Source organism: Morone saxatilis, unplaced genomic scaffold (genome assembly GCF_004916995.1).
Source record: "Morone saxatilis isolate NCDOM2014 unplaced genomic scaffold, NCSU_SB_2.0 Contig9, whole genome shotgun sequence".
Taxonomy (NCBI): Eukaryota; Metazoa; Chordata; class Actinopteri; family Moronidae; genus Morone; species Morone saxatilis.
Window position 1 is genome coordinate 12,860,092 of NW_023340268.1, and position 23,467 is coordinate 12,883,558.

A 23,467-nucleotide genomic window follows, 5' to 3' on the forward strand; every position below is an offset into this window, starting at 1 on the left:
GCTACCAGAAGAGTGACATGGCACCTTTTTCACAGCAGATATTCTGACTTGTCATTCATATTATCGTTTACACCTGTGTTTTTACAAATGGGAAATATAGGGAAATAGGCCAATTACACACACTGCTACAGAGCTAGGTTGCTCATTAGCAGCAATGGTCAGCTCATGGTATGAGATCTCTCATATGGCAATTTGATTTCACAGAACAACTAATAGCACTCCAAAGACCAGATCATTTGCATCAACAATGAAGAGCAGAGATCACAAGTTGTATCTATTTAAGAGGTATCAGAAAATATACAGAATCTAAAATGTTACATACTGTACATCCATATGACTCAACAATAGTGAGTGGTGATTAAGTTACTTCACTTAGAACTTTTATGAAGTGTCTATATTATTTATTTACTTCCTCTACACATGCTCTTTCACATAAAAATTACACTCTTTCCACAATCACCCATTTCTTTAAACATGAAGTTCTGATGTAGAACCAGAAACCAATAAGGTGATCAAACTAAATTTCTACTTAAAGGTTCTGAAAACATATTTTTTATGAATCAGCATCTGATTGCAGTTGTTTGGTTGTTTACTCATTCTGACAGCTATGGTCAATCAAATCTGATCAAACCACATCCACACAAAGCAAGGGTGGATCTAAAAAATGCCTGGACACAAATGTAAAATTTAACACATTAGATACATTTTGAAAATAACCTGTTTTAAATGAACACATATAATTTAATGGTCTGTTATGGCCACATTTTAGACTAAGTGATTGATTTAAGTTAAGACTTGGGAATAAAACAGTTCATTGATCTCTAATGCCATCTTTCGGTAATGTAATAATGTAATTTAATGGATGTTACATTTTTATAAAGAAACACATTTTCAAAGGCCTTATGCAACCTTTATTCTTCATCCAAATTCTGTAAATATGACATACTGTAGAAACTGCCCTGCACAAAGCACCACGAGCTCAGATTGATTGAGATGTCTCACACACATACACAACAGCAGTCTCTGGCACAGAACTGAAAGGGGCGTGCCGATTGTGTTATCTCTGACCATTCAACACACTGTAAATGCTGTGCACAACTCTCCCTACAAGGTGAACAGTGTCAGATTCACAGCAACAGAATCTGAGCAGAATGGATCGTTATTTTTTTTACATTGTCCCTCATCTATCACGTCTTTTTTGGCCATAAAGATCAAACATTATTATTTTTTTTTGTTTGTCCAGAACATTTCCTTTGTTGCTGTCTTCATCTCTCCCTCCCTGTGTGTCTCAGTCTAAACCACTCATGTATATACACCCACCTCCAAAACAGGCTGCAGACTTGCCAACCCCTCCGAGGGACAAAATGTAAAATATTAAACAGTACTGTGAACATAATGATGCATTTCTAGACAGATATTCTCACCCTTCAGTTTAGGGACACATGGTTCAATGAGTGAGATCTGACTGGTGTGTGTAATAATAGGCCATTCATTCATATCGTGACCAAGGTCATAAAAGAGGCAAAACCTTCACTATCAAAATCACTAATTGATAACCATATTCAGCCCTTATGGTTGAAGGTCATTGTGTCTTCTGCTCTATGGGGAGCTAATAAGCTAAGGGAGTGTGGGCCAGAATCCCATCTCCATTAAATTAAAGGAGCCTGGTACCACAATGTGACCTCTATTCACTATGATTTATTGCACGAACGGAGTAAATGAACATCAAGCACAAAGGACACACAGCTAATGAAATCATTGGCCCAACAGTTAAGTCAGTTCAGATGTGAATAGAGCTATAATTGAATAGCGTTGTAGAGAAGCAAAAGGCCCGGCCACACATTCCTTGCATCACTGTTGTGTAGGTCTGGCACTTTATTAGTCTTTTCACAAACTCGGCACACATGTCAGCTCTTTGCTTCTAATTGTAGAGGTTAGATGATTTGCTCAAACGAAATGAAATTCATTAACGGGAGACAGAAACCAGAAGTGATGCATCAATCTTACATGTGTTTTACAGCTCAAGATATGAACCCTTCATCCATATAGCATAGACCTTGAGATGTTGTCCTCTAAAAAAGAGGGATAAATGTTTCACTTTACGTTAGTGGTTTATTTTTTGTCTTATATTGCAGTAGAGTGGAGAAGGAGATGGGGGGGGGACTCAGGACAGAGAGCAGGACACAACATTTTGAGTCCAAATTGGCTCCAGAGGGATTTAACCACAAAGATATTTGAGGGCAACCTCCCTTTGTATTTGTTCAGTTCAGCTTGGGTTAAATTGTTATTCCCATCAAAGTGGTAAGGCATTACTGCTATGCTGGGTAAAAAAGGTAATTAAATAGGATATTCCATGCAGTCACTAGATGGTGCTCTTTACTTGAACTGCTCTCATCTGATCTTACCGCCTGTGGCACCGGGTCAAATACTGACTGTTCTTCAAATCCGCTTCACTCATGTTCTTCAAATCGGTCAAATGAGAGAGATCTCAATCATAAGCTCTGCAGCTGCTGAGCTGAATCCAACTGCAGATTATCATAAAGGACGGTGATAGGTTTAGTCGGACGCTGACCAACAAATCAAAAGCCTCTACAGACCTATTTAAAAAGGGACAAAAACACTGGAATAGCTCTGATGTCAAGAAAATAAAAAGGTGACTTTTGTTTAATTTTGGAGCAACTTAGTGGGACAAAGAACCAGTTGAGTTAAGCTTTAGCCGTGACAAAAATCCATATGTACGGTGGTTTAGTAGAAACTCTATTACCTTCAATACACAAGCAATTCTGCCGTGCAGGAAAACACTGGACTTCAAATCGATGAATGGGTTTTGCCATTTAGGAATGAAGGAAAAACAGGGCATCTGTAAAATAATCCATAGTTTGAATGGGGGAAAGGTTGAAAACACAAGACCTGTACAAGAGCCCTCCTTGTAGCTGTGAAAGCTCCAGATCCCTATCACAGAAACGGGACCCTTTTCAGTTCCGGATGGGGGCACAGAAAGAGGTGTCAATTGGTTTCAACTGGGGAGGAAAGGAGAAGGAAAAAGAGGGAGGAATAAAAGACACTGGCAAGTTACCAAGTTGTGCAGGTGTCTGCCTAACAACAGGCTGCAATAGTGCATTGCACACTCTAGGCAAGTGTGGTCCGGCCTGAGCAGGACCTAGAGACTATGAGAAAACAAACCAAGCCTATAATGGCAAACACACACAGAGGGAAGGGCTGTTTGTGTGTGTGTGTGTGTGTGTGTGTGTGTGGCATTGTTCATTCATGCAGTGGCCGAATAGATCCTTTCAGCATGCTTGTGAACATCAAGACAGGACTTTGTGACTTTAAATTTTTTTAATCTCAAGCTCAAGTAAAACTACGTGATTTAACCACAGCCCATAAATCATACATGAGGAAAAATCTGAAAATAAACTTAATTTGCCTGATCTATCACATTAGTCAATCTATTGAACAAAAGTAATTCCTTGTTTAAAGATCTTGATTAAAGTAATCCATGTTCTGTACAATAAATCACTTGTAAGCACAATGCAAGTTGTAGCTGCTGTTCAAAAAACACATTTAAATTGTGTTAAATTGTGTTTATTGTACATTGTCTTTATGGTGTACAGTAACACCCTTCTACTCTACTGTGAGCTCATACATATGCTACAGATTAGGGTAGGCCTATGTTTAAGTAACCCTGTAATTTAATGAATTGACAGATCTTTTAAGAAATGTATAGAAACCCCTGTCAAGAAAAGGATGAACTTCAACTGACACCAATGTGAAATGTTTGGAGTGTTTTCAAACGAGTCGAGAGCACCTGAAATACTGGTTTCAAAGTAAGTCATGTGGATGTTCTGAATATTTCTGAATTATTGCAGCTTTTGTTCACTTAAAACTTAAGTTTTTAAAACTCAAAACTCACGTCTGAAAGTTTTCAAGCTACACTTTTTAAGATTAAAGTTAACATTCGCACTTCGGCACAGAGTGCACGCTGATTGAATAAGTCATTAAAAAAAATCTTTGGTGTAAATAGCTGGAGGCAAATCGCAGCAGACACTAATGACAGCTAACAGTCGTTAGCATAGAGTGCTGCGTCAAACTAACGGGAGATGGTGCTACCAACGCCGGAAGTACGGTACAGTAAAGGTTTTTTTTCTTTCTTTCTTTTTTTTAATATGAGGAAGTTGGTATGAGGAAACAGCAATATGAAGCAATAAGCAAATGCAAATTGCACACTAAATGTCAGGCAAGTGCCATTTCAATAGTGGCCAGGGTGAATAATTATTTGTATATTTATGTATTTTTTTTAACAGTCAACGTTAGTTAGCAAGGTAAGAAGATACTTTAAGAACTCAAAACGTATTTATTTATTGTAGTATTTATAAACACATTAGTATTTGTACTTTCTGATGTAACTTAGTTCGTTAAACTCGTTGAACTGTTAAGTTAGTTCTTAGTTCTCCCTTGTTAAGCGAGCCCCCCGCGGCACATTGTTTTATTATGAAAGGGTTTACCGGAACCCGTTTTGATTTTTCCGGCTGCCTTGACACATACAGGTCAGAAGCCCAACGTGGAGGAGAGGATGTGGGTATGCTGACATCTGCAAGCCAGAGGTTTAACTGGAAGACGACCGTAGTCAAGCTGACAAACAACGGCCTTAGCAACCTCGAAGAAACTCCGAGACATGTAACTTGTTGTAAAGGTAAGCCCTTACAAGCTAACCTCGTACTTTTTTCGAGAGAGAGAGACAGAAGTGTGATTTTGTTGCTGTCACGTAGGTTACGTTATGCACAAAGTAGAGTTTGCTTGTTAGCGTAACTTCACTAATATGAACCCCTCACTTCCTTGCCTGCTCACCAGTAAGAGTCACACCGTTTAAGTCGGCGCTGGGGTGTTTGACGACGACGCTTGCTGCAGACTTTAATAATGAACTGTGACTATTTATCTATTAAGAGTTAGTCGTAGATTTCTCTTTCGAAAGTTGAGATTGTCATTGTTCTTCTGGGTCACTGGTGCACGTTTGTCCGAGCTTTCACCCTCTCTGCAGTTTAGAAACCCCAATTGTTATCCTAACATTGATTTCCTTTGACGTACGAGGATGGACCTGTTGCTGAACTGTGACTGTTTTCACTCTTCAGTCTGTTATTTTCCTCCCAACACCTGTGAAACACATTTCCTCATGAATCAGACAGAGAAGATAATGTCCTAAAGATAAAGGTGAGATCAGTAGATAGGCCGTAGACATATCACACCGCATAAATATGGTGGTTAGACTTTTGCTTTCATGGAGGAGCTTTTTTTTTTTTTTTTTTGGCATCCCCCTCTGCTCAAGTGAAGCAGCATTTGGCAAAAGCTCTCTGTTTTATAGCGCAGTTCAAGTCTGTTTGGGTTTATTTGGGCGTGTGTCAGAGCCCTTGTGATGAAAAGAAATCACCATGCAGCTTTTAAGTTAAGCCTCTCATCACTCATCAGAGCCTTTTTTTTTAAACTGCTGCTGCTGTCAGTAATGTATACACAGAATGTAACCAGCAGAGATGTTTGTGTCATTGATCCCGTCTTACAGGTCTTTGCACAAAGTGAAATGGACCAACCGGTGGTGTCGGTGGAGAGAGAGACTTCTTTTCTTATAACCTGTTCCACTGGTGCTTGTTGGGTATTGCACATATAACAATATATATATATATATATATATAGCATTACAGCTATGTGTCCTACTTTTCCTGACTGGCTGATGAGGAAATGAGCCATGCGTTGCACATTATACAGAACGGACCGCTCATTCCACACCATGGAGAGCAACTCATGTGCCACACAGTCCACGTCCGTGCTGACATCTGAGAGTCAAGTGACTCCCAACATCAAGCCTCGTTTGTTTCGTCTGTATAACATAAATTATTGACCCATCTTTTTCACCGCGCTCTATTTTTAAAGTCTTGTCAGCGTGACGGGGTGAAACATGCACCACAGATTGCAGCTTTGGGAAGCAAATTCAAACCTTATCCCTGGCCTGTTTTTTTTTTTTTTTTNNAAAAAAAAAAAAAAAGAGAGAGACAGCGGAAATGAACCCTCAAGTCGCCTTCGACAGCAAAGAGGTTTTTTTTTTTTTTTTGGGGGGGGTGGTTGTTTCATTCCCTCTCAGCCAAAAAGTGGGGCAGGATTTAAGCTGCATCTTAGGCCTCCGTCGCCTCCTGCTCGTTCCAAACAGCTCCCCACTAGGGCTATCAGATTCAGAGAGAGTGGAAGGTGTGATGGACAGCCAATAAAGGGGGGTTTTGTCTGCAGGCGTCTCCATTTTGTAACCTCAGGACTCCAGACTCCTCTGGCCGGGGCCCAGACTGGAGTGAAAGGGCTGTGCTGCTGCCTTGAAGGAGTCGCAGTGGAAATTGAGTTTCCTCTGTACCATAGATATATAGACTCTCACATGGCACTTTGCACACTATCCTTTCACTTTCATTTGACAGCGTTTTCTCTGAAGCGTCTTAAAGTCGAGCTGTTCCCGGAATTTTAGCACAACTAGGAATTAACCATCATTGTGTTCGGTGTGAGGAAGTGGGAAGGACAGTTGTGTGTGTGTGTGTGTGTGTGTGTGGGTGGGTCTGTGTGTGTGTCTGTCTGCGCATGAGTATTGCAGCTAACCCTGGCTGGCACTGCCTGGCACTTGTGTAAATGGCACCCTGCTCTAATATTAATGCAACACAATTATGTGATTACATTCAGTTTAGTGTCAACATAGCAAAGTGGTCTGTTTTTACTGCAGCACTCTTTCAAATCTTGGCATGCTAAGCTTGACTGTCAGACACAAATGTCTAAATTGCTGTCTTCGTGTGTCTACAAACCCAGGTTAATCCTTTGTTTTTAAATCAGAAAAAAGGGTTCTGTGCTCGTGCAAATATCCCAGCCCTGGTTTTCCCACTTTATTTTTTTAGATCAGTGGAGGGGAATGGAAATCTTAAAATAAAGAACATTTCGAAAACTCTGATTCTTCATCACAGTGTAAACAAAAGGCTTGCTTAGACCTGACTGTCTGATTACTGTCACACTGTTTTTGAGATATGAGTAATCTGATATAAAGATATCGTGCAAGCGCTGGCTATGCTGTGTTGCGTGTGCTCAAGCACAAATCTGGTTGCTACACATCCACTGACAATGTGATTCATCAAGTCAACATTGTTCAGAAGATATCCCCTTTGTAGCTTAAATGGATAAAATATTTAGGGGGGGGCATCTGATGATTTCGTGGACTGACATGAACAAACGTGAACTGACTGATTACATGACATAGGGAAAGTGTGCAGCACAGTTTGGGTAAAAAACACTTCCTTATTTACGACTCACTGTTATGCAGCGTGACTAAAACTGCACTGTGTAATGAAGTTTATCAGGTTAATGCATCTCTCATTGGAGTGCATCACAGACTCAATTTATTCAGCATATTACTTACTTACTTACTGTACCGTGCGCCACAGTTCAGCCTCTTCCATCTTTGCGATTTGTATTTAATGAGCATCTCAATGCAACCCTGAGCAAGCGATTATATTTCTGATGTTGGTGTTGATTACTACTGGTCTGGTCTGTTGGAGGGGAGTCTTTGGGCCATTTGTGAATTTGGAGGCAGACACTATCTTTCTTGGATGTAAGTGTTTAGGTGAGTAACTTAACGTAATTGTGAATTGTGTGGGTTTATTATCTAATGGGGAGAGCCTTGATTAAAGAGCTCCGTGTAAATCTCCTCCTGTCACTGGTAGTTACTTGCTGCCACGGTTGGATTTTTCACACAAAACCTACACTTTCCTTCCCTCCCCATTTAGTTTCTGTCATGTTAAATGAAAATCACCATAATCATGTATTTTTTTTTATCTCACTCTGTGTCTCTTTCTGTTCTCCAGAGACTTTGTGTCCTGTCGGGCACCCCGAAGCTCAGCCAGTCCCGGTGCCTCCCTGGGGCTTTCTGTCATGAGGGGGCGTTGCTTTCGAAAACTGGGCGTGCTGGCCAAGGCTGGCTTCCTGCTGTGGCTGCTGTGGCTGGGCTACGTCCTGTTAGCACGCTCCTCTGTCCCTTCCTCCTCCTCCGCGGACGAGGAAGACGAGGACCACAATCTCGTGGCGAGACAGCTCGCCATAGAGGAGAGCGGGGCTGATGGACAGCTGGCTAGACCCCTCTACATCAAGTCACCACCAGACAGCAATGCACATGGCGAGTGGGGTCGGGCCACGCACCTCACCCTCAGTCCTGAGGAGAAGAAACAGGAGCAGGACAGCGTGGAGCGCTACGCCATCAATATCTTTCTCAGTGATAAGATTTCCCTCCACCGGCACATCCAGGACCACAGGATGAATGAGTGAGTAGAGCAAAAAGGCATCCTAAACAGGAAGTCAGGAGACTAATGGACTTTAACAGCCTAAGTTGACTAAAATTTGTTTTCTAGCAAATCCCATTGTTTTTTTTATGGCTTGCTATTTTCTTTTCCAAAACATATTTGTATCTCTGGCCTTGAACGCTGCATGGGGCTGATAGCTCTACTACAACTGTGTCAGGGATAAATTACTCAATAGAGATTAAGTTGAGCTCTTTACTGGAATCAGTTTTCCACTGACAGTTTGAAACAAGGATCAAGGCTCTTGTGATGCATTGCAGGGCTTATTGAAGCAGTGTAAGCAGTTCTCTGCCTGAATGGATTTATTCCATCCAGAGTTATTGTCCACAGCTATTCTCTACTCAGCCTCTGTAATGAAACACAGAGCGTATATGTCTTTTATTAGTCGTTTCTCCTTCCGCATTTGCCTCATCTCTTACTTGCTCCCATCCCCTAATGAAACCCAGATGTGTTATCCATCAATGTAGCAGGAACCATCATTTGTGTATAAAACATATGTTTGTGTTAAATGAAGTATCCCAGTTGAGCATATTCTCGTTAGCAGTGGATTTATGATTACATCGAAGGATGCATTAAGCATTAAGCATGTCATGCTTAACCGTCCAAAATGGTTAAGCCCAACAGACACAGAAAAATGGATCACAGAGGTCGCTCCTGTGAATCTGGAACAAACCATTTTACCAGCGAGACGCCTGCATATCCAAATGTAGACTGATAAGATGCTTTGATCTTCTCACTGGGATAAGGAAACTCGAAGACAGATAATTTTTAAACAAGAAGTACTTTTGAGTCCACCGCCATGAGACAGTTATGATGCGTCTTTCGCTGGCAGGCTGACATTCTTGACAATTGCACAATTGCTTTTCTTTGCCTGCTACCTTTTGGTATTTGGGTGACTGGCTGTGCACCTGACACAAGTGGGAGAAGACTCACAGTAAGGAAGGTGTTAGCAGGGAGGAAGTGGCGTGCGGAGCTTATGTGACACCGTGGTGTGCTGTGCTATTTTTGCATGATCAGATTCTATTAAAATTGTCAAATATTTAGCTGCATATGACTCAGTCAGTCATTATGGGCTGTTACAAGTGTGTAACAGATATCAATTAACCTATAGTTAATGCGCCTTCTTGTTGTCAAACTATCCCAATTGCATTACATTTCTGTTTGGCTTTATGCTTAGCAACAGTGTAAGCAAATGTGTTATCTCCTCTCAGGCTTATTTATTTTAAGGTGGTGTGTATACGCTTGTTGCAGTTGTGCAACTTCTCTATAGTTACATCAGTTTCCTCCTGGGAGCAGGTTATGTGGCAGATTCCCTTTATAATTCTCTCTCCATCATTAAAGTGTTGCAGCATGATGAACACGGTTGCCTTTCGAGGGAGGGTAAACACCTTATTTGATTGGTTGTGACTAATGCCAGAACAAAACATATTTGTTCTTATCCCAGCTGACTTCCAACAGCGTCACTGTTGTGGGTAGAGCCTCTGCCTCTAGGTAATTCAGCCTGTGCCAGAGGTTGCAGTCTCAGTGTTGTATGCCACTGATTCATAAAAATTTAGCCCACAGTTTCTCTTTCTCATGTGTTTTCTCTCTCTCTCTCTCTCTCTCTCTCTCTCTCTCTCCATGCTTCCTTGTTCTCATCCCCCCAGTTTCCAGTTTTTCACTCTAATTTTCATCCAGCGTTGCCCCGTTTCCTCTCTCTGTTCTCCTTTCTTCGTCTCTGTTTGTTCAAGTTTCTGTGGTCTCTCCCCGAGCACTGCTGTGGTATGTTGCTCACTGGTGTGATACCCTCCCCACCCCCATCCATATTTCTGCAGCTCTTTATTGTTTTAATGACTGCCATCTGGATTAAGACCAGACACCTCCCACTGCCGCAATAGTTGCTGAAGCCGCTCTGACCGTACGAAAACATCATTTTGTGCTTGTATGAGTCCATCTAGGGTGCTGTTGTGTTTTTTGTAAATATGTACTGTACATGTGTGCTATTGCCTGCGTCAACTGTGTATGTCTCTTCCCCCACCCACACACACACACACAAACATACCTCAGATGCCGAAGTAAGAAGTTTGACTACCGGCGTTTACCCACCACCTCGGTGATCATAGCCTTCTACAACGAGGCCTGGTCCACCCTGCTGAGGACTATTCACAGTGTCCTGGAGACCACGCCAGCCATCCTGTTGAAAGAGATCATCCTCATTGATGACTACAGTGACCGAGGTCTGACCCTCTACACTAATAAATAAACATTACAAAACATTTTTTTGTCTGTAAAAAAAAAAAAAAAACTGACAGAAGCCCAGAAGCAAACAGGTCTGACAGTCTTGGCCTAGTTTAGCAAAGCGGACTAACCAGACCTCAGTTGTGCTTTGATTTCCTCACACTGACATTGTACAAGAGAACGAGTCAAGCAGGAATAAATATAGAGAAAAGATGCTATCTATGGAGCGGTGAATAGATAATGCCTCTGGATAGTTCAGAATGCAAAACATCCGAGTCTGGACACATTCCTTTAATGACACGCAGGCTTTGATTCATTTGTGATCATTTTAAATTATTTTTGCTAAAACTGCTACAATCATTAATGAATAAGCTAATTCTTGGCAAAGTAATTGCAAATTATTTGTCCTATTCCCTGTCAGTCTCTGCTCCAACCTCTGCTTCTCTCATTCTGTGTGAATATGAGGTTTTGTTTTGATTGCAGACTCATTTTTCCAGCCCATTTTAGATTTAACTGTTGAACTGAAGACAAGCAGGCAAAACAAGAACTATTGCATGTCTTGAATGTAGCTGTACAGTGTTAGCCTCCATGTGACATAGGTATGAGCAGTATATGTGACAAAATAGTCTCAACTCAAAGGTCCCCTTACTAGCTTTTCTGAGCTTCTGGGCACGTTTTGTGGTCTTCATTAGCAAATGGAATATGGACCGATTTCTGCAGACCCGTGCTAACTCAGAGAATGATTAGTTTGTTTCCGAAACTGGATATAGGAGTAGCTTGATGTCCATCTGTCTTAATGGAATTAGTATTCTTTCCCAGCTAGTCTAGTCTGTGTGTATCGGAGACATTACACCATAATGATTACTTCAGTGTGCACTGAGCTGCCCTGACATCATTTCCTCTCCTCTGACCACCCCGACCAAATGCAATGCTAGACATGCCACTCCCCGACCAGAACGGTTACTGCAGACAAGACAGGGACTGCAGGAGTGACAGCTTTCTCTCATGTTTCTAACCTGGTTGAACAGGGTCTAGCAAACCAAGCCTTGTGTTGACCTTAAGTTTCCTTAGGCCATGAAATGTGTGTAAATGCCTGATGTATTAAAAAAAACCCTGATATTGAAATGTACAATTTAATAATTCCCTCATCAGCAAGTGTTTGAATGTAATGTTAGTGGTTAAACCTGCTTTAAACTTTAATTGAGTCTAAGCCGCACTGATCAACCCAGGGGAAGGCAGCCATTTTAAAGGTCCAGTGTGTAACATTTAAGCGGCTCTATTGGCAGAAATAGAATATAATATTCATAGCTGTGTTTTCATTCGTGTACAATCACCTGAATATAGGAATCGTTATGTTTTTGTTACCTTAGAATGAACCTTTTATATCTACAGACGCCTCGGGTTGCCTTTATGGAGTCCTCCATGTTAATCACAGTAGCCCAGAAGGGACAAACCAAACACTGGCTCTAGATTAGAAAGTGGTTTTCTAACATGTTATCCATAACAATCTTTATAAGCCACTGGAAGTGCCTGTGTATCTCTAATCATGGTTTGATGTTTTTTCTGTCCTATGAAATATAGGCTACCTGAAATCCCAGCTAGCTGACTACATCAGCAATCTGCAACGCGTGCGGCTCATCCGCACCAACAGGAGGGAGGGTCTGGTCCGGGCACGACTCATTGGTGCCACCTATGCTACGGGTGATGTACTCACATTCCTTGATTGCCACTGTGAGTGCGTCCCTGGCTGGATTGAGCCTCTGCTAGAAAGGTGTGTTGACCACATTAGATGCGTAAGAGCCTTTGTAAAAGAAAATTTGTACGCACTCCACCTGAATGCAAATCAAAACTGGAAGCAATACCAAATACTAAACCAGAGTTTCATATATTTTTCTTTTTTCCCTCTCTCTGTTTCGTTCTGCATGTTATTGGTCATGCTTTTTGTTTAGGATTGGTGAGAATGCCAGTACCATCGTGTGCCCTGTGATTGACACCATTGACTGGAACACCTTTGAGTTCTACATGCAAACGGATGAGCCAATGATCGGAGGTTTTGACTGGAGACTCACCTTTCAGTGGCACTCAGTCCCCGAAGTAGAACGCAGGAGGCGCAAGTCTCGTATTGACCCCATCAGGTGACAGCATGATACTTCAGAATGTCTACTCTCATGGGAGATCACTTTATCAGATTGGCACCAGTACCAGTGTACAGCTCTGCTCGCAATAATACACCTCTCCCTCTTAATTTGTCACTGTACGTTTGTACTGTACTGTTGCACTTTATGTGAACACACCCAAACGTGATGCATGATGTTTGCATTTAGCGTTGTGAAATCATGACAAGGTGTGGGCAGAACACAGCACCACAAGCGGGATTATTATCTTAGGTATGGTTACTCTTTAACCACTAAAACTCCTACTTCCTTGACATTGCTGTTGTTCAGAGGCTACAGCGGGGTTAGAGTGACGATATGAAACTACCTCAACTAAGTCATCCATTGGTGCCAACCATGTCATTGTAACTTGTTGGGAAGAGGACAAAATAACGCTCCAAAGTTAGGGTATATTTTGGCAAGAGAAAAACTGTCTGTTTTCAAAGGGTCCCCTTGACCTCTCACCTCAATATATCTGAATGAAAGTTGGTCCTATGGGTGCCCACGAGTCTTCCCTTTACATACATGCCCACTTTATGCTAATCCCATGTATCCCATTGCATGCAGAATACATTTCCTATTTTCACCTAGTGTATTAGAATATTTTGGCATACTGAGGTCCCTTAAGACTATTAGAATTGTATTACTTGGGTATGCTAGGAAAGCTGATACTCTTGTGGATTCAGTGAGTCCAATTGTATTTATTTATCCACTTCATTGTAGTGAGACCATTTTTGAAACCTGACCTTCTTGAGACCTCACTGTATAAAATGACTTATTGTTACCAGGATAATCACAGCCTTGTGAAACTGCACTATCACAAACTGAGAGCATTCGGAGGATATATGGCTTTACTATGTATATAGACAATAAGTGGGTTTCTGAGCAATTTCCAGAACAGAAGCCTTCCAATCACTGAATAATCCAGTTCTTACAGAAATCTCCAAATGTCTGAAGGTTTTGATTCTATTGTGTTTTTAAGGTGGTATTTTCTGCATTTGTTTGTGAATTCTCAAGTTGTCAAAATGGTTAAATCTTGCATCAAATCTGCTGTGTAACAAATGGTATCAACCCAAATATTGCTGCAGCAACTTATGAGACAAAATTGAGCATGGAAATGACAATCATACACTTCCCTCATAATGCTCTAAGCCCTTATACACTCTAAACTTTCAAAACTTAATTAGCTGCCTAACCAAAACACAATCTTGATTACAGATGTATCACTAGATGTACTTGATAAACAGGGATGAAAGCTCAATCTCAAATTAATCTTCAAGTCCCCAGCTCTCAGATGATGTACACCACTTGTGGCATATACTGTTGATTTGCTATCTCCCCCTTAAGATCCCCTGTCCCCTCTCTGAAAAAAAAATAGAAAAAAAATATGGGATATTATATATTGGTCTATGGGAAGGGTGGAGTTGAAGAGGTTAAAGGCTTCTTTTAATAAGGTGGTTCATATCTTTTAAAGGTGGAGTATTAAGACAGTTGAGTAACTACATTTGTTTTGGATTCAAAAAAGGGCATTCTTTTGTGGGAGGGGATGGGAATGTAGGGTTAAAAATGTGCATTATATAGTCGCCTTATTGTCACTGTTTCTCCCAGGTCTCCGACAATGGCAGGTGGATTATTTGCTGTGAGCAAGGCCTACTTTGAGTACCTGGGCACATATGACATGGGAATGGAGGTGTGGGGAGGAGAAAACCTGGAGCTCTCTTTCAGGGTGAGTTCAGTTCTCCTTCAGTGCAGACCACAGAGCAGACACACTCCTTTACCACTGCGGTGCCACTATGAGACCAGCTTTTAGAAATGTAGGGAAAGAGTGACTAACCAAAATCCCTTACTCACAGACAGAACATCCATTGACTCAGTCTGTTTGTTACCATGATAGTACCCAGAAACATCAATGAATTGACGTTTACTGACATTTCATTACCACAGAGAATGTTTCTTTCATAGCCCGTGATCCTTTGATTCATCCAGTCAGTGGGTAGCTGATGTGAGAGAGACACATGTCAGTGTCAGATCACAGTCAGCCATGGCAGCTGAAACTGCAGCCTGATATTGGCTGATGCCTTGTTGTGACGTTGGTGTCACTTTTCACTTGTTTGCGTCAATCAAATTGGCACAGATTTTAGGCTAAGTGTGAGTTTGTAGCTGGAGCATTCAAGGGTAAGCAGTGTAAATAGTGTGTGCATGATTTATTGTGTGTATGTGGTTTTAGTGTGAAGATGAATTGGCTGTTCCCCTGAGCGATGCGTTATGCATGTGGAAATAAAAAGGCCTCTCGCTGGGACTTTTTTCCATACATAATTTATGTGTAGCGAATTGGTTTTCAACCCTGTTTTTGGAGTGCTAAAAAGATATGGTGCAGGGGTAAAGTGCCTGGTGAATTAAGATGGAAGGGACTTGCCATTTAATGGCTGTTTGGCTATGGATGTATGATAATGATTTTGCCTTGTGTAATTGGAACACATCTCAGCCAAGTATTAGGAAGGACTGTTAACAACATTTCATTCTTTAGGGATGTTGTTTTATCCTTCTTGTTTTGTTCCATGGTGGAAGATCAAGCAATTACACAATGAAAATTTATGCCGTAATTCAGAGCTGTTTTCCAAACATGACTCACAAGAAGCAGGGGTTGAATTTTCATGGTGAGATAGAAGGTAAAGAGCATGCAGCTTTGTTCTTCATTCAGAGAGGATTTCTGTCATAGCAACAGTCACCACAATCATTATCATTCTGTCTGTATTATGGTTTGTATCCTCCTCCAAGCAGACATTTAGGTTTTTCATATGTATAAAATGTAATACATGCTTAAGGTCTGATCCCATCAAGCATATTTATTGCTAATGACTCCTGTTTGTCAATTTGAAAGATTTACTATTTGCTACCCACAAATTAACCTACAATAACATTGCTAGCAGATAAGTAACTTAAATTACAGACACTAGTGCCAAAGTTCACCAATTATTGTGACATTTCACACATGGTGTACAATAGACAATGTAGTTGGTTAATGATAACCATATCTGTGCTGATTCTCTGATTCTGGCTTCCATTATTCTTTATTTGTCAATATTTAATCGTGTAGTGGGTATATATAAACATACACTGTGTGCAGGGATTGGGCTTTGGGGTATCATTCAACCACAAACATCTAGAATTTGTATTCCACAAAACATAAAAAAGCAATATTATGAAGTTAAAGGAAACTCATATATGGTATGTCATGTGTTTAACACCCCTCAGGTGTGGCAGTGTGGGGGCAGCCTGGAGATTCACCCCTGCTCTCATGTGGGCCACGTCTTCCCTAAAAAGGCCCCTTATGCACGGCCAAACTTCCTCCAGAATACCGTACGAGCTGCAGAGGTTTGGATGGACTCCTATAAACAACACTTTTACAACAGGAATCCCCCGGCCAGAAAGGTAGGACAGCTACAAATGAAAAGAACCACATTTTTAAACAGTACATCGAGCTAGACATGCTGTTTAAATAATGCTATTATGAGGAATGCAAGAAGCTAACCTCGGAATACTCTCCGAATCATATTTGGACAAATACATTCTCTAGTCACTGAGCTCTGGCTAGGTTAGCCTGTTACACACTTGTTTTTCATCCAGCTTGTACTAACCTGAAGCGCTGCTGTAATGCCATGTTACACCTGGCAGCGTCATGTTAATATGGTACAGAGAGTAGCTTACCTTTGATGTTAGATTTAGATGTTTCATATGATATGACTCACCAGTGTCAACATATGATGAAACACTGTCTGTCTGACTGGGTCGGGTGTATGCGCGAGAGGGCGTGCACCAGTGTGCGTGCGGTAACGTGTGCCCGTGTGCCTCTCAGGTTCTGAGTATTGGGCTTCATCAAAATTTCATGTATCTCAGTTTCACCTATCTGAAAAAAAAAGTACATTATTAATGTCAGGGATCTTTGATCAAACAATAAATTACCTGGTCAAGGGGAGATTGAACACAGCACCGCCAGACCAGATCCCCAGCTCTAAAGCTATTACGCTGCTGTCATAATATATTAGCAGATATAGAGCTATCGACAGTAATATTGCTTTGGAATAGTACATAATTCTTTTTTTATTAAGTAAATTTAGTTACTTATATTGATTTATGATGTTCAAATAGATGAATGACCACTTCACTGTCTTCCCGATTTATTGTTAAAATCAGTTACCATACCTGCCTGTTTTTCACAAGAACACCTACCATTACATTTTTTAACATTTGTATCCTGGATTTGGAGATTTATTGTAGAATGGTTGTTGTTGCCAGGAGCGGATTAAAAGACATCTAACATCTTATTTATTGGTTTGCTCGTTTATTTCTTCTTGTTTATCGTTGTTTCGTTGTTTATCTCAGCAACATTGTCTGTGTATTCTGATCTCGAAACACTGGCTGGGAGCACAGTAGTACGTTTGTGACTGAAAATGTTAGGCATCTGTGAAACCCAGTAGTTACATTTCACCCTCAGACAGTGAGAAGATATAAGGTGTGTGAATATTCTGGACTTTGAGTTGCTTAAGGTGGCGTTCCCCGCCTCAGCAAACACTGCTATCTCAGTGTGACCAATCAGCTGCTGTTTGGTTTCCTGGTGATATTGTTATGCTGTTGGATGTGGAGACTCCTGTGTAGGATCCAACTGTCATATCCAGGATGTAAATGTTTACTTTAATGGTGTGACTGTTTTTTTTTTTTTTTTTTTTTAATTTTGCATTTATTTAGGCGTATCCTTAATAAACGGTAGCATCCTCTCCTGTTAGCTTAATATAACTTGTATATAAAGATTTTCAGACACAATCTTGGAAGGATGACTTATTCATTGTGTACTTACTTTACAGGAGACCTATGGTGATATCTCAGAGCGGCTGCTGCTGAGGAAGAGGCTGAAATGCAACAGTTTTGACTGGTATTTGAAGAATATCTACCCTGATCTACATGTACCTGAGGACAGGGTGGGCTGGCATGGGGCTGTAAGTGTCTCCTATCTATATGTGTATTCCATTATTTATCCTGTATCCAGCCTAGTTGTGTCTTGCTTTCTTAATTCCATCTATTCTGAGTCGGAAACTAGATGTTATAAAGTGGCATGATATGGGAAAATCCTGTTGAAAGTGAGAAGGCTGAACTAAGACAAACAAAGGCTTTGAAACCCATTTGGACTGGGATCAAGACCATTATAATCCAGACACCTGGTGAAGTAAAATTTGTTGTACAAAATTCTTGGTTGGCTTTAAAATGATTAAATTTCAGCCTCCACAGTGTAACCATTGCGTCGGTAGAAGAACGATCAAACAAACTTGCTGCCACTTTTTTACCCTGACAACAGTGAAGTCACATGTTAAATGTAACAAGGTAATTTTCCAAAAATCTTTAATGATATTATCTAAAATTTGTATACAAGCCTACAGTACCAACAATGACGTAACCTGAAAATATGGCATTTTCTCAGAGGTATAAATACTGGCTTTTTGAAATGAAAGCATGTGGAAAAATAAAAAAAACAGGTAAAGTATTTCATATTGATGTCTTAATAGTATTCTATTTGTGGAAAATAAGCAAACAGCAGGAAAAAGTCTGTTTTTGTTAAAAAATTGGGACTGAATTTTCCCTGCTTCAGTGGTGCTGTTCTGTTCTGTGACCTTACAGTCTGACTTTCCTCACAGGAGCCAATAAAGCACATTGTTTTAATTTCTATTGATAATTTTATTGTTCTCCTCCTGCCAGGTGCGAAGCTCAGGGATACACTCGGAGTGTCTGGACTACAACGCTCCAGAGCACAGTCCCACAGGCGCACACCTATCTCTGTTTGGCTGCCACGGCCAGGGAGGCAACCAGGTAGGTGCATTTCACACTTTTATTCTGTCTTTCTCCATCTCTCTCTCGTGCACGTATTCTCTCCTGTCACACTCTCGCAACCTCTCTTGGTCCAGTGGGAGATGTATCTTGAAATGTCAACGCTTTCTGCTAACCCCTAAAACGAGCTGCCACAGTTGATTCACACCAGAAAATTGCTCTCTGCTGGTGTGTCCAGCATGACTTGAATGTAATGAAGGGAGAAGTTAGTTTGGCATTGTATCCCATATACCCACAAATATCGCACAATTGAATCAGTGGAACTTTTAAACTGAATGCCTGCCAACTATAGTGATGGATGGTTTAGCAGCTGGCAGATTATTTGTCTGTGAGGATGTATATTTAATGTCGCAGTCAGACAATAGGCAGAGCTCCATTCTGTGAATCTCCAACCTCCTTGATATCTCTGATTACCCGACTGATGCACCGCATCAGGTGTCCCCAGTCACAAAAAGCACCATGTGTGAGTGAAAATCAATGTTTGAATGGCTCCCCGCTGAAACAAAAACCTGAGGGCCCTTCACCGCCTCCCTCCTGCTCCCCCCTTCCCTGGCCCACATAAGAACCACGTTCCATTTTAAAAGATACATGAGCCTTGCAGGCAGGATGAATGGCACAGCCTGGGTAAATAAGTTTGAAGCCAGACACAGGGGCCCCGTGTGAGTCTTTTATTAGAAACAACCATTATGGGCCCCGAAGCACCTGAAAGATGTATGAGATGTGAAGAGAAGGATGGGGAAGTATGAAGATTGATTACCTGACCCTCCGTTTAACGGGTAGCCCAGGGAGTGTGGCATCTTTTGTCCCATTTGGCCTGGATATTGAAATGATACCAGAGGAGGGGAGGAGTTGGGTTTTTGTTCACGTCTGGTTGATCGAGAGCGCCAAGTCTTCACTGATGAGATCCCTCGACACACACGCAGACACACCATGCAATGGTAGCTTAGCCAGGACTTGATCCCACAGCAGAGTAAGAGGAAAACATCCTGTAATCCTAGTAAACATGCCAAACTGCACTGCTGTGCTGGTTGAAAGGCATTCCTAATAAAGAAGAGAGATTAAGGTAGAAAGACAGATGTACCAAAACAGTTGGAAAGGAGGCAGAGTAGTGTTTTAATCTCAAGAGACTACTGCTTGTTTGTTTTCTTCCAATGTCATTTTCATTTCATGACAAAGACACATATTCAAGCTGTGTATATACAGAGCAAATAATCACACCTGTCTTCTCCTCCAGTACTTTGAATACACGTCTCAAATGGAGATCCGTTTCAACTCGGTGACAGAGCTGTGTGCTGAAGTACCCGAGGGACAGACCTCCATCGGGATGAGGCACTGCCCTAGTGATAAGGAGCTCAAACCCCCCAGTATCGTTTGGGAGTTCAGAAAGGTAGGGGGTCACACACAAGTACACCCCAGGTACCTATTATTCTACACATTCTTATCCTGTCTCTAAACTTTCTCCTTAAAACCTTTCAGGACGAGACCATCTACCACCCTCACTCAGACATGTGTGTGACAGCCTACCGCACAGCCGAGGGCCGCACGGACGCCCAGATGAGGCGGTGTACCCCCGGAGACAAAAACCAGCAGTGGAAGTTTGAGTGGTAGATGGAGGAGGAGAGGAAAGTAGCAGGGAACCTCAAGTGACCTTGTTTTTACCATAGTGCAATTATTACAGTGGATGTCTTCTGCGCTGCTCCCAATTCTCCCGCTCTCCACGTTTGCACTCCATTTAAATGGGAACGGCGAGCAAATAAAAGGCGGTGAAAGAAAGTCACTTTAAGCCAATGATTCACCCAATTCAGTGCTTTTGTACCCATGTGAATGACTGAATAAGTGCAGATTGCGGCGGAGTGAATGATAATAACAAGGAGAGGTTTATTTGGTCTTTTTCTAAGGAGACCTGCTGAACTTGAGACTTTTACTTTTCGTTTTGCTTTCATCTAAGTGCCTCTGCAACCAAAATGGAGTCCAGCGCACATCTTGAAGTGTCATTATTGTCATGTGTTCTTCTGATCTAATGCAACAACTTGAAAGCAGCGACACTGATTTGACTGTCCAGCATATATTGAAGAAGTGCCTTTCGACAAGATAGGAGACCGAGTATTTCCTAGAAAAATTACATGCAAAATCACGTTGCACTACAGAATGGTACCTTGATGTGCAATTAATATTAATTATTATTGCTAAATCCTCATGTGATGTTGTTGTAGTTGTCAAAAAGTAACAAATTTAAAGAGGTGCTGCTCAAAGAAGACGTGCCAGGAATGTAAGTTCAGTTTTTTTTTTTGCCCCAAACCAGCTGCTTCCTAACATGCTCCATCATGTGAGAGGAAAACGGGCAGGGGGGAGAGAGCGCAGCAGTCATACTAGACTGCTTCTCACTTCTGTCTCTCGTCTGTGGAGCCAGTTTCATGCTAGAATGCTGCCTGAACAAGACTTGAAGCATTCATTAAGCATTTGTACTAAGTGCAATCTGCCCCAGAGGGCTCAGTGAGTTGACAGGAATGTTGTAATCTGTTCTTCCCTTTCCCGTGTAAAAATTAAGAATACCTTCGAAATCCATCTGTCACTGTGCCTTTGAAAAGGTCGTCGTCCTAAAAAGAACGCGTTTGTGCCGAAATGAAATGTGCCAGTGGATGTCAAATGTATTTAGAACATTTTTAAAATGCTAAAAGCTAAAACAACACTGGCTTGATGCACTTTCTATTCAGACACAAAAAGCCTTAAAGGTAGCGCCTGTTTAATTTAATCCTTCAGCTTGGCTGTGCCAGACTGTTTGTTAAGACTCCTGTGTGTAAACTGTACTTGAAAAGACATCCAAAATTCTCCTGTTTTGTTTTGTTTTGTTTTTTTTCCACTGAAGACCCTGTTGGTGTTTCTAATAGGATTCAAGGACCAAGAGACGCAACTGTTGTTGAAATGTTTGTTGAATAGCAGCTGTATTTGCTGAAGACTGCTTATCACCGAGCAATGTTTGGTGTCTGTGGTCCTTTGACTTATTGAATATGAGATATTCATACTAGTCAATGGATACAGAGGGGAAACATAAGATGACTCCTGTTTTGTGTTAACTTTTGTAAATAATGGTTTGTTTAAGGGACCAGAGGGGAACAGTGCTACCATAAAGCACCTTTTAAAACTACTGATAATGCAAAAGGGATGATGATTACTTGATATGAAGGAAAATGGTGATTGAAATGGGATTGATGTTTAAAGGAAGATTACAATTGTTGGGATGATTGAAAGAATAAAAAAAAACTAACCACAGATGCACGTTGTCATTTTCTTGTTTCTGTCTCAGCTCTGCACACTGTGTGTTGTACAGCTTTTATATTTATTTTTAAATCAGTGCCACATACAGTAAAAGAACAAAACTAAGCTGTGGCTGGTTCATTACTTGTGAAAATTTAACAACATGAATTTACTAAAAGCTGAATCTCCCACAGCATCCCACATGCATTCACTGTCATTTGGCGCCACCTACTGGTAAAATAACAAATAACACTGAAAACTAGTTGCAGTCCATGGTCAGGAGAAGAATTCAAATTGGTGATGGCAGGTGAAAAGCCATGAGACCAAAGTTTGGGCTCAGAAAATGACTGGGGTAATAAATATTGCTACCGAAGCTATTTAATGTCACAACATGATGTATTCAGGAAGATGCAAACATTTGAAAGACTGTGGAGGCTTTTAACCTTAGTGGTAAACATTGAGGGAGGCGGGTTGTTATGTGACTTTTTGTTTTGAATTTGGTTTATTCGTATACATGTTCTAATATTAGCATGGTGGTTTACAGTAATAATACCTCCATGAGGTATGTGTAGATAGATCATATTTTATGTTAATATTTTTTCAAATCATAGTTTTAGTAATAATAAAACATAACAACAATGCATAACATCCAAGGTATGGTTGGATTATATTTTGGACTTAAAAATAAGTCAATTATACTGTAAATTGCTTGTTTTAATCTTTTCAGGGAATATATATCATCTTCTAATGGAGGTGAGAGGTGTGAGCAGTGGTCTTTGTACAACCTGATGGCTCAGGTCGGATCAACAGAGGAAGATGGGAACATTGTTCAGAGGGCCAGAGGAGGCCTCCTGCATAAAGCTAAGTGAGGCTCGAGTAATGAGGCAGAAAATGGAGCAAAACCAAAACACAGGAGGACGGATATAAAGGTAGTCAGTGATATTTGCAATGATTCATTCAGAGGATCAATTGTTTGTTTCAGTTTAGCTGCATATTAACTGAATTGCAGAGCACAGATCTGTATTTCTGCTATAAATAGTATGTGTGGTGATTGTTGACTGCCGGATCTCTTGAGGTTTACCTTCAGCAAACAATTGTGGACTTCATGTAGGCCTATGTGTTAAAGTTCTAGCTTATGTGCTTTCCAACATACAGTTGGCTCCTTTCATAGAAATGTCCTTTATGCCTCTCCATACAGGATGTAACCCAACAAAAAACTGGTTGAGCTGTCGTAGGGCCATTACTCACATTCCTTCATGCCTTTGGTTGCACAGTGACAGCTCGGTGGCATGTTCCTTTTCGAGTGCCATCTTATTTATTTCCTTCTCAGGATAGATTTTGTGGTTTGACAACTTTAAACCTCATGCCCTTTAGGTTGTGCTGGTTTTGCTAGGCTGTATGTTGCAACGGTCCATCTGCTTTTTCAATGTGACTGTCACAGTTTTGGGGTGTGAAACCCTTATCTTTCTGCTTCAAGCACAGTCATTAACAGTCGCACAATCTGACATGGGGTGTGACAGACAGATTCCACCACTTTCCTACCCTGTCAGAGACAAGTTGATCAAGGATTAGGTGCAACTATGTGCATTGTCACTGATC

At 41.1% G+C, this 23,467-nt stretch overlaps 1 protein-coding gene across 1 annotated transcript; it reads left to right on the forward strand.

The window, feature by feature from the left end:
* Positions 1-4,547: 4,547 nt before the first annotated feature.
* Positions 4,548-21,883, forward strand: poc1bl (POC1 centriolar protein homolog B (Chlamydomonas), like). The gene is made up of 11 exons (XM_035681847.1): positions 4,548-4,693; positions 7,878-8,330; positions 10,413-10,582; positions 12,165-12,354; positions 12,533-12,718; positions 14,345-14,462; positions 15,992-16,168; positions 17,599-17,730; positions 18,485-18,595; positions 19,848-20,000; positions 20,090-21,883. Exons 2-11 carry the CDS (start codon positions 7,945-7,947, stop codon positions 20,219-20,221), a joined length of 1,755 nt encoding a protein of 584 aa, XP_035537740.1. The 5' UTR covers positions 4,548-4,693; positions 7,878-7,944; the 3' UTR covers positions 20,222-21,883.
* Positions 21,884-23,467: the final 1,584 nt, after the last annotated feature.